Consider the following 13,993-nt stretch of genomic DNA (forward strand, 5'->3'; position numbering starts at 1 on the left):
CTGACGTGAGGATGAACCCAAACGGGGGTTACAAAATGACACTTCTGGAAGAGTTACAGGTAGCGCGGCCGGGGCTCAAAAGTGCAGTTTTGTGGGTTGGGGGTTTTTTTTCCATTTTGGAAATCACTTTTTTAGACAGGAACCTCAAGAACAAAGTGGGAGGTGGGGTTTTTTTTGTCTGAAACACTCATCCCTCTCCTGCTGTATTAAATACGTCCAGACTCTCGTGTTACACAGTACAGGTGATGTTATGGGCTGTTTTATTTGCGTATGGGAAGAAAAGCCTCCTACAAGTCCGTGGTTTTAGGGCTGTGCCTGAAGGAGGAGGAGGCACGCAGAGGCGTGATGGCTCGTGGACTCGCGTGGATGCAGGGGTGGGTGATGTCTGGGAGGACGTAAGGGAGCTCTCCACCCCCAGCCTCAACTTTTCCCTTCTTGTCGTTGCTAAACAGAGACATGACGAGGAGGCAGTGATTGACCGGGGAAGAAGGAGCAACGCTGTCAGTATTTGCTATGAGAAGGAGGAGTTGGAAGGTGAGTCTCTGCTGAGATCCTGGTGGAGGAGCCACTAGCCCAGCGCGTTTTCCCATTGCACAAAGTCTCTCCAGTGTGCCTTGTTGGGTGTCAAATCATGTGCAGCGAAACGTGCCGCGCTTCTCAATAAAGCAACACAGTTATTGTCACATTTTTTACTATTATGGCTTTTTAAACGGAGGGAAAAAGCCTCCCGGGAGGCCACGGTGTGAGTTGTAGCCACAGGGCTCGATAATTCACGGCTTTTTTTCTCGCAGAGGTTGCTCCTGGCTTGGAGAGGTCAGGAGAATCATTTCAGGGCTGCAGACACGGGGCTGTGATTTTCTTTTTTTGTTCTGGAGTTCATTGCAATGGGACTGATTTGATCGTCTCTTGTCGCCTCGTGCCATACAGAGCTTTTGAAAATAATTAGCTTGTGTTGCTGCTTAATGAGCAAGTCTGAGTGTTGTCCAGCCGAAGCTGGAATTTGAGAAGAGGTCCGATACTTTCAGGGCACTTTTAGATGACCCGGAGCCAACACTTGTTGTTGCTGTGTTGTTGCAAAGCTCGAGTAGAATAGGCTTGGAAAAAAGGACGTCCAGTGAAAATAACATTAAGGGAAGCTGGCGTTGCTCCTGGGATTGAACCGTGGTTTAGCAAGGCACCGGCCACCTCAACTATTGCCGCAATGCCGAGAGTGCTGCAAAAACCGCTGCTTTTTCGCAGGCCACCGGACCCTGTACGTGGGCGCGCAGATGCCACTGGTTAGGCAGAGCCACCGGCATCACCGACGCCACAGCCAGAAGCATCGGGAAGGGGAACGGGAGAAGGAGTCTGCCCCGACAGAGCAGGGCTACCGCTGTAAGTTCCACCGCGGCATTCGCTAAACTGGGGGCAACATGGGCACTGGGGCCTTCTGCAAGCACATCCCCGTGGCTAGTTTGAGTGAGTTGCTGTTCTTCCGAGGGAAAGTGGCCTTATTGAGCAACACCCTCTTTTTCCCAAGTTTTACTTTGTTTTTTTGTTTTTTTGTTTTGTTTTTTTTTTAATGCAGTTAAATGCATAATGGGTTTAGGCTCGTCTTCCTTAGAGGGATCCTGGCTTTAAAAATGGCAATGTGGGGAAGGAAAGCAGCCCATCCTTATGCAGAGGTGGACCAGATGCTTCTCCTTCTTCACGGCTCTGTGCAAGCCCAGAGAGACGCAGAGGAGAGGGGCCAGCCCGGTGTTTATGGCTGCACTGGTGCTGATGGCCACTTTGCACGTGAGGGTGACAAGCTGTGTTCAGGCGCGGTAACGGGATGGGTCTTTGCCTTCTGCCCCCAGGCTCCCCGTCCCAGCGGGTACAGTTCATTCTCAGGACCAAGGAGGACGAGCAGCACATCCCTCACCACTTGTTCTCCGAGCTGGATGAGATCTGTGTAAAAGAGGGCCGAGATGCCGAGTGGAAGGAAACGGCAAGGTAAATCCCTGCTGCTTTGGCTGCGGTGGGAGAGGAGTCCCCGCACTGGCAGCGCCCGTGGGCTCTGCTTTCTCCTCTCCAGGACGCGAAGCTTTTGCAGCTGCAGGTGGCGGCACGAGGAGCCTTCTCCTCTTGCCACCCCGTGGCTCTGTCAAAGGGGCTGCAGAGCTGGGGCTGTTTTCGTGCAATGGGGCTGATCGCACCCGATGTCCGCAGGTGGCTGAAGTTTGAGGAGGACGTGGAAGACGGCGGCGAGCGCTGGAGCAAGCCCTACGTTGGCACGCTGTCCTTGCACAGCCTCTCCGAGCTGAGGAGCTGCATCAGCAATGGGTCGGTGCTGCTGGACGTTTGTGCCAACAGCATCGAAGAGATTGCAGGTACCGTGGGCACTGCATCTCTCCGGGAATGGCCGAGCTCAGCTCGCCACGGTGCTCTTTACTCCCAAATCAAACCCTGCCCCAATGGCACGTCCTTTTCCAGAAGTGCCACTGTGTTTTTCTCATGAGCTGTTTTTGGATGTAGACTGGGCGTGCAACAGTCGCACTGTTTTTTTATTCCAATATGGGGTCCTTTTGAAAGCAGTTTGTGGAGTTGGAGAAGCCACTAGAGAATATTCTGCAGCCAAAAAGGAGCGTGTGTCAGGGCTTAGCAGGCTGCTCTTAGAAATACGGAGTCTGCGTAAGAGCTGAACCTCCTTAAAGGAACTATTTCTTACAAGCTGTTTCCTCGCATTCTTTGTTTTACTTTTGCCTTCACATCCAGCATTTAAGAGTTTTAAGGCAGAGTTTCTCTGGCGATGACCAAGCAGTGTATTTCTGTGGGGAAGATACTTGAAGTTAATTGCAAAAGCCGCTTTGGAGAAGTTATCTTTGACTGGCAGCAGGTCTCCATTCAGCCCTTTCAAGGGCTGGAGAAGTCGGAGCCGTTCTTAGCATGTTTCTCCCTGGGCTCAGCAAATTGCACTCGATCAGCACGGGAAACTCTGGGAACGTCTGTGCTATAGATTGCTTATAATTTGGGTAAACGTGTAGAGTCAGAAAGGCCAGGTCGGGCAAGAAAATTGCATTATTTAGAATGGGAAATATTTATCTTAGCGGAATGATGAATAAGCACTTGGATGATGTTTCTTAGCAAAAGAAAATTCTCGTTTTCGCTGCAAAGGCTGAACATTATTAAAAGGCCTTGCTATGCAAGGCTGAGCGGGCATTAGGGTGCAGCCTGTGTGGCACAGCCTTCCCTGGGGGCTTTGGGGGTCGGGACTTGTTGGGGTTTCTGCTCTGATGGCTTTGTTTCCCTTTGCCATCCTCAGATATGATCCTGGCCCAGCAAGAACAGTCCACGGAGTTTGACGAGCACGTGCGGGCGCAAGTTCGAGAAGTCCTTCTGAGGAAGCACCACCATCAGAACGAGAAGACAACCAACCTTCTCCCCGCTGTCTGCTCGTTTGCTGATGTGAGCAAGAGGCAGTCGGACCTGCACCTCCTCTACAAGCCAGGTGAGGGTTTCTGCAGGGCTGTGGCCCCATTAGACTTGCCCAGGCAAAGGAGAAGCGTCCCAGTTGCTCCTTGTCCATCTTTCTGAGTGTCTTTCTTTTTCCTACCAGCCCAAACAATCACCCCTTGTCCTTCTCCCACCGCTGCGGAAGCTAAAGATGGGGTGACCCGTGAGAGCAGAGCTATGGATTTAAGCAAGGTGAGACACTCGTAGCTTTCTTAACGCCTTTAGGGCCAGATTTGCTCTTGCAGTGCTGCAGTGCTGCAGAGCGCTGTGGGCTTTGCTTTTGGGGTAATTGCCTGAAAATCGCTTGTCGTGCCCAGGCGGAGCTGCACTTGATGAAGAAAATTCCCACCGGGGCTGAAGCATCCAACGTGCTCGTAGGAGAGCTGGATTTCCTTCACCAGCCCATCGTGGCATTTGTCCGCCTGAGCCCGGCTGTCCTCCTCTCAGGCATGACGGAAGTTCCCATCCCAACAAGGTGCGAATGAGAAGCGCAATTTTTTCCATGAAAAAGACGCCCAACCAAACATCAAGTTGCAGGCATCAGTTTGGTGTCCCAAGGAAACAAGGCTAGCGGGAGGGGGAGCAAGCACGTTTCCCCCACCCACGTCTCCTCGCCTTCATTTCTCCATTCCCTGCTGTAGCTTTTAAACCCATCGGCCAATTGTAATGAAAGTTGGCCCCCAAATTACATTTGCCGTCGGTTTTGAAGAATTTCAAATTCATCGCGGCATCGCTGAGCCTACGTGTCCCGTCTTGAGCCACGCTCTGGGCTGAGAGCTGCCAGGGCTTTTCTTGGGTGCTCTTGGAGCAAGGACACCTTCTTCTCTCTCTCATTTTGTTTTTCTTGCCCAGGTTCCTGTTTGTTTTGCTTGGACCAGAAGGAAAAGCCCATCAGTACCATGAGATCGGCAGGTCCATGGCCACTATCATGACGGATGAGGTGCGACAAGATGAGATAGCTCTGGGTCATTTTTGCCTTTCTTCAGCTCTCCCTGTCTCTGAAGTAGTGAGGAAGAGGATTTGCTGTCCCAGCTGCCCGCAGCTCTCCAAATAGCCCAGCCCTCTTTCTCACCCCAAAGCAAACACGCAGATTTGCATCACCCCACATCCTGGAGGCTGAAATCCCGCCCGGGGTGCATCCTGCACCTCATCCTTCTCGCCGGGGTCCCCAGCACGCTGTCCCCAGTGGTGGCATTGCCAGGGCCAGTAAAACTTCTCTTGCTCTTTAAGCAGAAGGGTATGGTGTGCCATGGGGGACGCGGGCCTCGTGGGGGAGATGATTACAAGTGCCATGATGCACAGATTTTTCCTTTTGGGGGAATATTTCCTGCCCTTTCCAGCAGGGAATTTTGGTGAAAAAGCCTTGCGTTTAGCCAAGAGCTTATTGCACTGGTTAGGACATCCGAGCTGGGTTGTCCTCTCACCAGGTTGTCTTCTATTGGCAGGTTTTCCGTGACGTTGCCTATAAAGCCAAGAACGGGGCTGACCTCGTGGCTGGCATCGACGAGTTTCTGGATGAGGTCACGGTCTTGCCGCCAGGAGAGTGGGATCCATCAATCCGAATCGAGCCCCCGAAAAACGTCCCTTCGCAGGTGGGTGCCACATCGGCGGGAGGCGTGAGGGGGATGGGCAGGATGGCTGGGGATGCTGTTCAGGGGCCCAAATTCACAAGGTCCCACTCTGACACAGTCACAGAGCCAGACCAGAAGCAAAACAAGCCAGTGGTTACAAGTCCATAGCTTTATCTTACTTCCATTTTAACAGGAAAAAAGGAAGATGCCAGGAGCTCTTGATGACAGTGCTTCTCACAGCACGCTGGAGAAACACAGTGGGCCTGAACTGCAGCGGACGGGAAGGTGGGAGCTTCAATAGTTTGGGGTTTTTTTCTGTTTGCCTCTCAAATCTGAGCATGCACCTTCCCTTCTAGCAGGTCTTTGGGGTTAGCTGGTTCAGTGAAGGGGCTCCACATTGCCAGCTTGGTCCCCTGGGCTGGGCAGGGGGGAGATCTGGGCAGCTGGGCTCAGCCCCAACCATCACCGTTGCACGCAGGTTTTCTTGATTTGGGCTGAAGGAGAGTGCTTCTTTTAGCCACGAGAGTTACTCTATGCTTGTGATTGCCCTTCTGCAGCAAAGCAAAGTCGACGTGTTCCTCCAAGAGAACAGACTCTCTTCTTTTTCCTTCCTGCAGGCTCTTTGGAGGTTTGACCCTGGACGTGAAGCGGAAAGCCCCGTGGTTCTGGAGCGACTTCCGGGATGGTCTGAGCCTGCAGTGCCTGGCGTCCTTCCTCTTCCTCTACTGTGCCTGCATGTCCCCTGTCATCACCTTTGGGGGACTGCTGGGGGAGGCGACCAATGGCCACATAGTGAGCACCTCTCTCTGTTGGGGGGGATGGGGGAGGGTAAAACTCAGGCCAAAGTCCCTGCTGCAGTGAACCGGCTTTGGTTTTTGTTTCTCCCTAACGATTTATTTACTCACGGCCGCCTCTCTTCCCCGGACAGAGTGCCATGGAGTCGCTGCTGGGCGCGTCCATGGCCGGCGTGGTGTATTGCCTCTTTGCCGGCCAACCTCTCACCATCCTCGGCAGCACCGGACCCGTCCTCGTGTTTGAGAAGATCCTCTACAAATTCTGCAAGTAAGGCAGGCTGCCGCAGCTGGGTGCTGCGAGAGCCTTCAGAAGGGGGCAGTGATGGAGAAAAGATGCTTTTCTTTTCTTTTTCTTAGGGGTAGTTGCTAGATTTTAGTGACAGTCCTTTTGTTGCGATGGCTTTGATGGGAGATAAACCACCCTTATTGCCATAAGGTTTATTATTAAGCCCCAGCTTGCTGGCAGCAGGTGACTGGGTGCAAACCCAGCTGGTTTCAGTGTTAGGGCGTCAGGGTGATGTGGGAGAACACCACCTGGCTCAAGCAGCCTCCAAGGTGTTAACACGAGATCCGTGTTAAACAGTGGTAACTAAATAATTGGCCTCTCCTGCTGTGGGTCTACGCCCTGCACCACAGCCCCGAGGCTCTCTGTAGTAGTACATGGAAACTGCATTTCCCATCCGCAGCCTTGACACGCTCCAAAATTGCTCCCCGTTTTCCCCAAAGGCAGGCATGGCTCAGGGCCTCTTGCTGGCCTTTCCAGCCTTTGTTTCATTCTGCTTTCCCAGGGAATACACGCTCTCCTATCTGTCTCTGCGGGCGTGCATTGGGCTGTGGACCGCCTTCTTGTGCATAGTGCTGGTGGCCACCGACGCCAGCTGTTTGGTGTGCTACGTCACCCGCTTCACGGAAGAAGCCTTTGCCTCCCTCATCTGCATCATCTTCATCTACGAGGCTCTGGAGAAGCTGAGTCACCTGCGAGACACCTACCCTGTGCACATGCACAGCAAGCTGGACTTCCTCACCAGCTACTAGTGGGTTTTTTTCCCCCTGAGAAAGCTGCTGCCCCTTGGCAGGAGCTCCGGGCTGCACCTCCATCACCTTTCCCTTACCCCTGTCTTGGCTTCTCTCCTCCCAGCTGTAAGTGTGAGGCACCGACCCATCCCAGCAACGAAACGCTGCGTTTCTGGGCGAGCAACAAGATCAACGTGTCTGGCATCGCCTGGGAAAACCTCACGGTGACCGTAAGTGCCCCGAGCCACTGCTTCCTCGCGCCGCGTCCATAGGGTCCAGGGGCATTTGCCTGGTGCAAAAGTCAGAGCCCTTCAGGGAATGATGGGCTTCAAACTGTGCTAGTGCTGCTCGGAAAAGTCCTTGCCTAAATGTAGCGTGTGGTTTTAAGCCGCTTGGTCCTGGGGAGGAGAGTCCACCTTGTCCAGTCTACCTGGTCCCCAACGTTGTGGGTAGCAAGTGTCCCCGTCAAGCCTGTTGCAGGACAGTATTTCTGACTGGGAGGAAGGTTAAGTAGTGGGTGGTTTGATTATTGTAGAAGTTGTAGGACTTAAGTTCATGCTTGAAAGGTAGTAGCTGGCCTCCTTAATGGGTTCCTAGTAACTCCAGGCCTTGCTTTCTCGTTCAGTGCTGTCTGTAGGTACGTGCATAAATTTGCTTGTCTGAGCAGCCTCTCAGGCTGTTGTTGCCGGAAGCAGAGCCCGGGCCTAGGGCGGCAGGCTCTTATGGTGGCCTTCATCCCCTCTTGGCCAGGTTCTGCGAGCCCTCCCCTGGGGAGAGACGATCTGTCTCTTCTCCTCCTTTCCTACCATGGTTGTCTTTAGCCCTCCTTCCCTCTTCCCTCTCTCTCTATCCCCAAGAGTTTCCAGTGTTTCCTTCCCCTCTGGTGTCTTCTTTAGCCACGATTGCTCGAATAGCAGGCAGAGGATGTGACGAGGGTGCGTGGTATGGTGTGCCCTCACATCTCATTCCTCCGCTGTGTAGTTCGATGTGTCACTTGTTCAGCTGCTGCTCCTCATTAAATATAAATCTCCATTGGCAGGAGCAGTTACAGGGTCGTGGATCTTGGACCAAGATCCTCAAAACCCCTTAGCTATGCGAGGTTTCCCTGCCGCACGTGCACTGCCTTTGTGTCCTGACGCTCTGTTTCTCCAGGAATGTCGGTATTTGCGTGGGGAGTTTCAAGGACCTGCCTGTGGACGCGACGGCCCCTACACCCCTGACGTGTTCTTCTGGTGCTGCATCCTCTTCTTCGCCACCTTTGCCCTGTCAAGCTTCTTGAAGAAGTTTAAAACCAGCCGCTACTTTCCAACCAGAGTAAGTAGAAGATGGTGGCCAGTGTCCATCTCCACACTCATTTCCCAAAATGGCTTTCCTGGAGCACTAAGCAGTATTTGCCCTGCCTTGGTCAAGCTGGGAAACGTTGGCCTTGCAGGCCAAGCTCTCCAAGAGCTTGGATGTCCTGCACTCATTTCCATGAGTGCAAAATCATCGTAGCATTTCCCACCTGCCTCGTGACCTGCCCCAGATTGAAGATTTTTGGGGTTTGATTTTTTTTTATTTTTTTTTTTTTCCCTCCTCAGGTAGTAGGAAGTCAGGTTTCCCAAAGTTTTGGTGGTTGGGGTTGTGGGATTTTTTCCCTACCTTCTGTGCATTATGTGCTCGAGCGGAAAGTAGATTCGAATGAGGAGCTTCCTTTTGAGGACTAAAGGATGCCTCAGTGCCTTGTTGCCATTGTAGCTGTGAGTGTAGTTGTAGTGGCAGACATGTGTTTTCTTATTTTTAATATTATTATTATTTTTAGGTTTTGACTTAAACCAACTCTTGTCAGCCTAATTAAGCTTTTTTTATTGTCTGACCCCAGATCTCACAGGGACAAACACAGCAGCAGTATCTAAGCAAGGGATCAGGCTGCATGTGCTCAGAGGGGTGGTGGGATTTGGTTAAGCAGCCTTAATGTTGTGGATGTCCGCAACTCTTGCATCTCACATTACGGCCCTGTTTGCCATGCCCCTCTCACCTCTGGTTTCTTGCTCCAGGTGCGGTCCACAGTGAGCGACTTTGCTGTTTTCCTCACCATTGTCATCATGGTGCTCCTTGACTTTGTGGTTGGGATCCCATCGCCGAAGCTCCAGGTCCCCCATGCGTTCAAGGTAATGGGGTGTTTTGGCACATGGGGGTGCCACAAGGTGATGCCAGGGCAGGGCAGGGCTGAGTCTGGAGGAGATGCTGGTGGTGTGACCATCTCCTCTTCCACCTCCAAGTGCCTTGCTTCCTCCTGGAAACGAGAAGATGGCCCCAAAACTAGATACCTACAGGGGAAGTATCTAGAGGTGCTTGCAAAGAGGAGACTGGCACTGCTGAAGCCCCCGGGAGAGGGGGACATGAAGCCAGGGCTGGGAGGTGCTCTGACACAAGGAGGGAGGGGAAAATGAAAGCCAGTGGAGTGCCTGGGCTGGGAGACGATGCTGATGCGTGGGCTTTGTTGCAGCCTACCAGAGACGACCGCGGGTGGTTCATCAACCCTGTAGGACCCAACCCTTGGTGGACGGTGTTGGCTGCGCTCATCCCAGCTCTGCTCTGCACCATCTTGATATTCATGGACCAGCAGATCAGTGCCGTTATTGTGAACAGGAAGGAGCACAAGCTGAAGGTAAGGGCCTGCGAGAGATGACTCCAGCCCCTTCTGGGCTGCAGGTCTGGGGAAAAGCTCTTATTCCCGATGCTTTCTGAAGGCATTTGTTTGGGACAAGGTCAAGCTGCATGGCAGGATGCTCTCCTGGATTAACGATGATGCAGGGAGCAAGTGACAGGGCAGTTCAGATGAGCAACCTTTTGGAGGAGCAAATTAATCTTGGAGCAATAGAGAAGTGCGTTTTTGTTTTAAAATGGCAGCAGCAGCAGGTGTGGGGAATGAATTGTTTTGATGCGCTGCCAGGGATAACTCAGAGTCACACCTTCCTCGCAAGTGGTAGAATTTTCTTTATGAGTGGAAAAAATGGTTTGGTGGTTTTGGGTTGTGGGTTGTTGTATTTTCGAGAAGTATTTATCGCACAAGCTCTGCATATCCATTGTGTCTGAACTCCTGCCAGATTTTCATGCCAGGTGCTTGTGCAAAGCCTGCATACACCCTTCCTTGTTTCCATTTCTTGTTTTGAATTCTGAAGAAGTTGACTTGTGCTCGAGCAGGGTTTGAGTCTGACTTGCGACGTTATCCTTGCTCTTGTGCTATGGGATGCTCTGTTTCTTGTTTTCCTGCCTGCAGAAAGGATGCGGGTACCACCTGGACCTTTTTGTGGTGGCCGTGATGCTCGGGGTGTGCTCCGTGATGGGGCTGCCCTGGTTTGTGGCTGCGACCGTCCTGTCCATCACCCACGTGAATAGCCTCAAAGTAGAGTCTGACTGCTCAGCTCCAGGAGAGCAACCCAAGTTTCTGGGGATACGAGAGCAGAGAGTCACTGGCTTGCTGATCTTTGTGCTCATGGGCTGCTCCGTCTTCTTCACTTCTGTGTTAAAGGTGAGAGGAAAATGCAAACCACCCAACAACCGCGAGCTTGTTGGAGGTTACAGCAAAACACTCCCCTCTCTGCAGGCCTGAGTAGTTAGTTGTGGAGCGGAGGAGGAGGAGGTGATCCCAACCCTTGGGGCTTGACCCACGGTGGGAACCAGCCTCAGTTAGGCTTTGCAGCCCTTCAGGCCCCCGTTTGGTGTGCTCGAGGCGAGCAAGCAATGCAACTGCTTGAATTTTTGGGTGTCTTTCAGGCCCGCCCATGTTTATGGGTTACAGTTGAGCATATTCAGACCAGCACATCTGCTGTCTTTCAAACAGGCAGCCCTTTACTGGCTGCAATTTGCTCCCCAAATGCCCGGGAGCAGCCGTTCCCAGGAGGTAAACACACTGAGGTCATCCCCATGGGCTTCCTTGCACGTTCCTCCCACAAAGTAATCTCGTCTCTAGGCTAAAAGGAGGCCTGTGGCCTTTGCCTGTTGCCCCAAGAATAGGCAGAAGTGTTTCTTCTACCGCCAGAGAATGCGGCATAGGGTAGCACGGGTGAAATCGCCTGTTTTCCTCCAACCTTTCTGGAAAATAGGATTATTCTGAGGAGAGGTAACTCCCAAGTTCAGCCTAAAGCAGAGCCTTAGCTCACTCGTGCGCACAAAATGGCAAAAAAATGGTTAAAATCTGACCCATCTCTAAGCCTGAATGGAAGCTGGAAAGCTTCAAGCAATTTTAGGCAGTGCCTGTGGAAGAGGGTGGTAATACTGAAAATGCAATACAGAAAAAGAAACGATTGCATTCTTTCTTTTTTTTTGCTTCCCCCCCCCCCCCCCCCCCCCAGTTTATACCAATGCCTGTGCTTTATGGCGTCTTTCTCTACATGGGTGTGTCGTCGCTCAGAGGAATTCAGGTACGGACTCTTTTACAGCATGCAGCATGTTGGCTCCCTGGTATTTTGTCTCTGTAGCAGCAGGGAAAAAAGCAGTGGCATGGGAAAAGCTTCTCACAGAGCAAGCAATGAAACTCTTTTGTGTAAGAAAAAGATTGGTGGAGGCACAGGAGGTATATAGGGCTGGGAGGACCAGGCAAGTTCAGCGCTCTCTGTTGCAGGGTTTAGGGCAGGTCAGTGTTTGGTTACGTGAAAGCGGGGGAATTTGGTGCAAAGGGAAGGCAGTTTCTACCACTGGTGGAAATCCTCGCGGGGGGATTCAGTGGGCCGAGAATTGCTAATAATGGAATGGCATGGAATAGTTGCCGTTTGGTGGGCAGCTCTCAGGGGCAAGCCGGTTGCTAGATGGAGCGAAGGGAAAATGGGTGCTGCTCCCAGGAGGAATGCGGTGGGATCCAGGATTTCTGACGGCAAGCGAGATGCTGCAAAGTGCCTCCACGTCTCGAGAGGGCCAGAAACTTGCCGCAGTCCCAAGGTGGCAACCTTTCCCTTTTATTTTGCAGTTCTTTGATCGCTTGAAGCTGTTTTGGATGCCGGCGAAACACCAGCCGGATTTCATCTACCTGCGGCACGTGCCCTTGCAAAAGGTGCATTTCTTCACGGCGATCCAGCTGACCTGCCTCGTCCTGCTCTGGACCATCAAGGTGTCCCGTGCCGCCATCATCTTTCCCATGATGGTAAGAGCTGCCGCCGCTCGGCAGCGGGGTGTTTGCAGCGTTGGAGTGAGAGGTGGCATCGTCTCTGAGCTCACCGCATCTTCCCTCTTATTCGTGAAGGTTTTGGCTCTCGTCTTTGTCCGGAAAGCAATGGATTTCTGCTTCTCAAAGCGAGAGCTCAGCTTTCTGGATGACCTTATGCCAGAAAGGAAGAAGAAGTTGGACGATGCCAGAAATGAAGCTGGAGAAGAAGAAGAGGTAAGGCTTGCTGGGTCCTCGGGGCTGGACATCTCCGTCGGGCTGTGAGATTGCCTGTTTCTCTTATAGCTTGTCTGGAAATGTTGGGGGAAGATCAGCACTCAATCGAAATAGATCCCAATAGCCTGTAACTTTTGTAACCTTTGTTTCCTCAAGTAGCAGTGAGCTGAACGCTTGAATACAGGTGTAATTTTTAAAACGAGTCGTTTTTCACAAAGGTCATTATCATTATGATGATTATTATTAGATGATGATGATGCTGCTGCTGTTGCTGCTGCTGCTGGCAAGATTTGCTCATAATCGAGTTTTGAACACACAATCCCCCTGCCCCGAAATCTTTGGAGTGAACGGTTTCTCCCCTGGTGCACTAATACCTATAGCTGCCAAGGGGCAGAAGCAGAGGGCAGACTGCTAAGTTTGTGCTGGGCATTCAGCTTATCTCCGCTTGGATCAAAGACAGAGAACGTGATTTGTCCCTTTTTTACATTAGGAGTCCAGGAGGGTGATGGAAGCTGCTGCTGCTGCTGCAAGTTCAGTTCAGCTGAACGTGGGGAAGACCAGTGACGTGGATATCCCAAAGCAAAGCAGTGACAGGTAAAGCCCCACCAAGCGCCAGGACCCCCGGCAAGATTAGCTTGAAGGTGTTTGGCAGAGTTTTCTCCCCTTGCCTCTTTGTGGGGCATCCCACAGAAACCAGCAGGCAGCTTGGTGGGAAAATCAAATTCGGGGGCAGGGCTGCAGGAGGTGATTGCAGGGCTCTGACCGCAAGCAGAGTGGCTGCAGCACTCGCGTTTGACCCCCAAACCTTGCCTCATCAGTGCCTTTACGGTAGCTGGAGATCCTCATACTTACACATGAGGAGTTGCAGGCGTGATCTGTACCAGCAGTGGCTTAGGAACCCGGACCGGGGCTAAGCCCCAGCAAAAGCCTTTGCACAGAGCTGTTGCTCTGCAGCTCCCCGGCTTGCCTCCCAAAACTCCTCATCCAGCAAAACCTCCCACGCTTATGCGGAGCTTTGATTCTCGGGGCTCCGCTGTTCCTCTTGCTGATGCTAATGCCCTTGGCATCAGTTCCCATAATCACGGATTGCTATGTAAAATATTTATTGCAGGACTGATCCTTCTGAGATTGTTATCCTGGATGAAATGTCACAAACGACCGTATGGAAGGCTCTCACTTTGAAGACAGAAACCCTTTGAATCCAGGGAGGAAAAAGGTAAAGGATTGCACGTGAACGTGACCGTGCTCCTCTGCAAGCGACAGCGCACGCCTACGCTTTTCCCACGCTTTGGCCGGCAAAGCTGAGCAAACGGCCTGTCCCTGGGAACAGGCATTGAGGACCGTGGCATGCAAACCAGCTCCTCTCTGCTGGGGTGGTCCCCCAAACAGGGCTGAATGAGCAGCAGCTGGCAGGTCTTCCACTGATGATGCTCTCCCTCTTTTTCTCTTCCCTTTGCCTTTCCCCACTCCCGCTTTTCACGTTTAGGAATCTTGACTTTGAAGGAGAGGAGTGAGAGCGTGACTTGGGGATGTGCCAACGCAGACAGAGGGAGAAAGCGCTTTGTTTCAGTTGGAGGATTCCCATTAAAGCCATGCAGATGTTTTCAGTTATCCTTGGTGTGCTTCAGGCATTCAGTATCTCTAGACCAGCAAGATGAGGTGAAGGTCACAGTCAAGGGGAGTTTGGTGGTGTTAAGTCTGTGTGTGTACGTGCGTGTGGGGGTGTGGGTTTGTAGTGGTAGAGGGACTGCTACTGCTTTATCATTCAGTGCTCTTCTTTT

General features: G+C 52.2%; 3 protein-coding genes across 5 annotated transcripts in view; 1 reads left to right on the forward strand and 2 right to left on the reverse strand.

Moving 5' to 3' along the window:
• The window catches only part of LOC126036843 (electroneutral sodium bicarbonate exchanger 1-like), a 720,476-nt gene that overhangs the window by 285,446 nt on the left and 421,037 nt on the right, over window positions 1-13,993 (forward strand). The window contains exons 3-24 of the mRNA XM_049797060.1: window positions 453-534; window positions 1,240-1,374; window positions 1,839-1,974; window positions 2,191-2,351; window positions 3,284-3,469; window positions 3,578-3,666; window positions 3,792-3,949; window positions 4,327-4,414; window positions 4,920-5,066; window positions 5,239-5,330; window positions 5,663-5,837; window positions 5,974-6,107; window positions 6,628-6,873; window positions 6,978-7,083; window positions 8,006-8,167; window positions 8,890-9,003; window positions 9,342-9,503; window positions 10,116-10,367; window positions 11,191-11,259; window positions 11,802-11,975; window positions 12,075-12,212; window positions 12,703-12,806. Of these exons, the coding sequence (XP_049653017.1) occupies window positions 453-534; window positions 1,240-1,374; window positions 1,839-1,974; window positions 2,191-2,351; window positions 3,284-3,469; window positions 3,578-3,666; window positions 3,792-3,949; window positions 4,327-4,414; window positions 4,920-5,066; window positions 5,239-5,330; window positions 5,663-5,837; window positions 5,974-6,107; window positions 6,628-6,873; window positions 6,978-7,083; window positions 8,006-8,167; window positions 8,890-9,003; window positions 9,342-9,503; window positions 10,116-10,367; window positions 11,191-11,259; window positions 11,802-11,975; window positions 12,075-12,212; window positions 12,703-12,806 (3,110 nt within the window). The remainder of the gene's footprint in view (window positions 1-452; window positions 535-1,239; window positions 1,375-1,838; window positions 1,975-2,190; window positions 2,352-3,283; window positions 3,470-3,577; window positions 3,667-3,791; window positions 3,950-4,326; window positions 4,415-4,919; window positions 5,067-5,238; window positions 5,331-5,662; window positions 5,838-5,973; window positions 6,108-6,627; window positions 6,874-6,977; window positions 7,084-8,005; window positions 8,168-8,889; window positions 9,004-9,341; window positions 9,504-10,115; window positions 10,368-11,190; window positions 11,260-11,801; window positions 11,976-12,074; window positions 12,213-12,702; window positions 12,807-13,993) is intronic.
• The window catches only part of LOC126036799 (uncharacterized), a 300,228-nt gene that overhangs the window by 269,767 nt on the left and 16,468 nt on the right, over window positions 1-13,993 (reverse strand). The window lies entirely within an intron of this gene.
• Window positions 1-13,993, reverse strand: part of LOC126036835 (U3 small nucleolar RNA-interacting protein 2-like) — a 281,947-nt gene that overhangs the window by 261,914 nt on the left and 6,040 nt on the right. The window lies entirely within an intron of this gene.

The sequence above is a fragment of the Accipiter gentilis genome, unplaced genomic scaffold, assembly GCF_929443795.1.
Source record: "Accipiter gentilis unplaced genomic scaffold, bAccGen1.1, whole genome shotgun sequence".
Lineage (NCBI taxonomy): Eukaryota > Metazoa > Chordata > Aves > Accipitriformes > Accipitridae > Astur > Astur gentilis.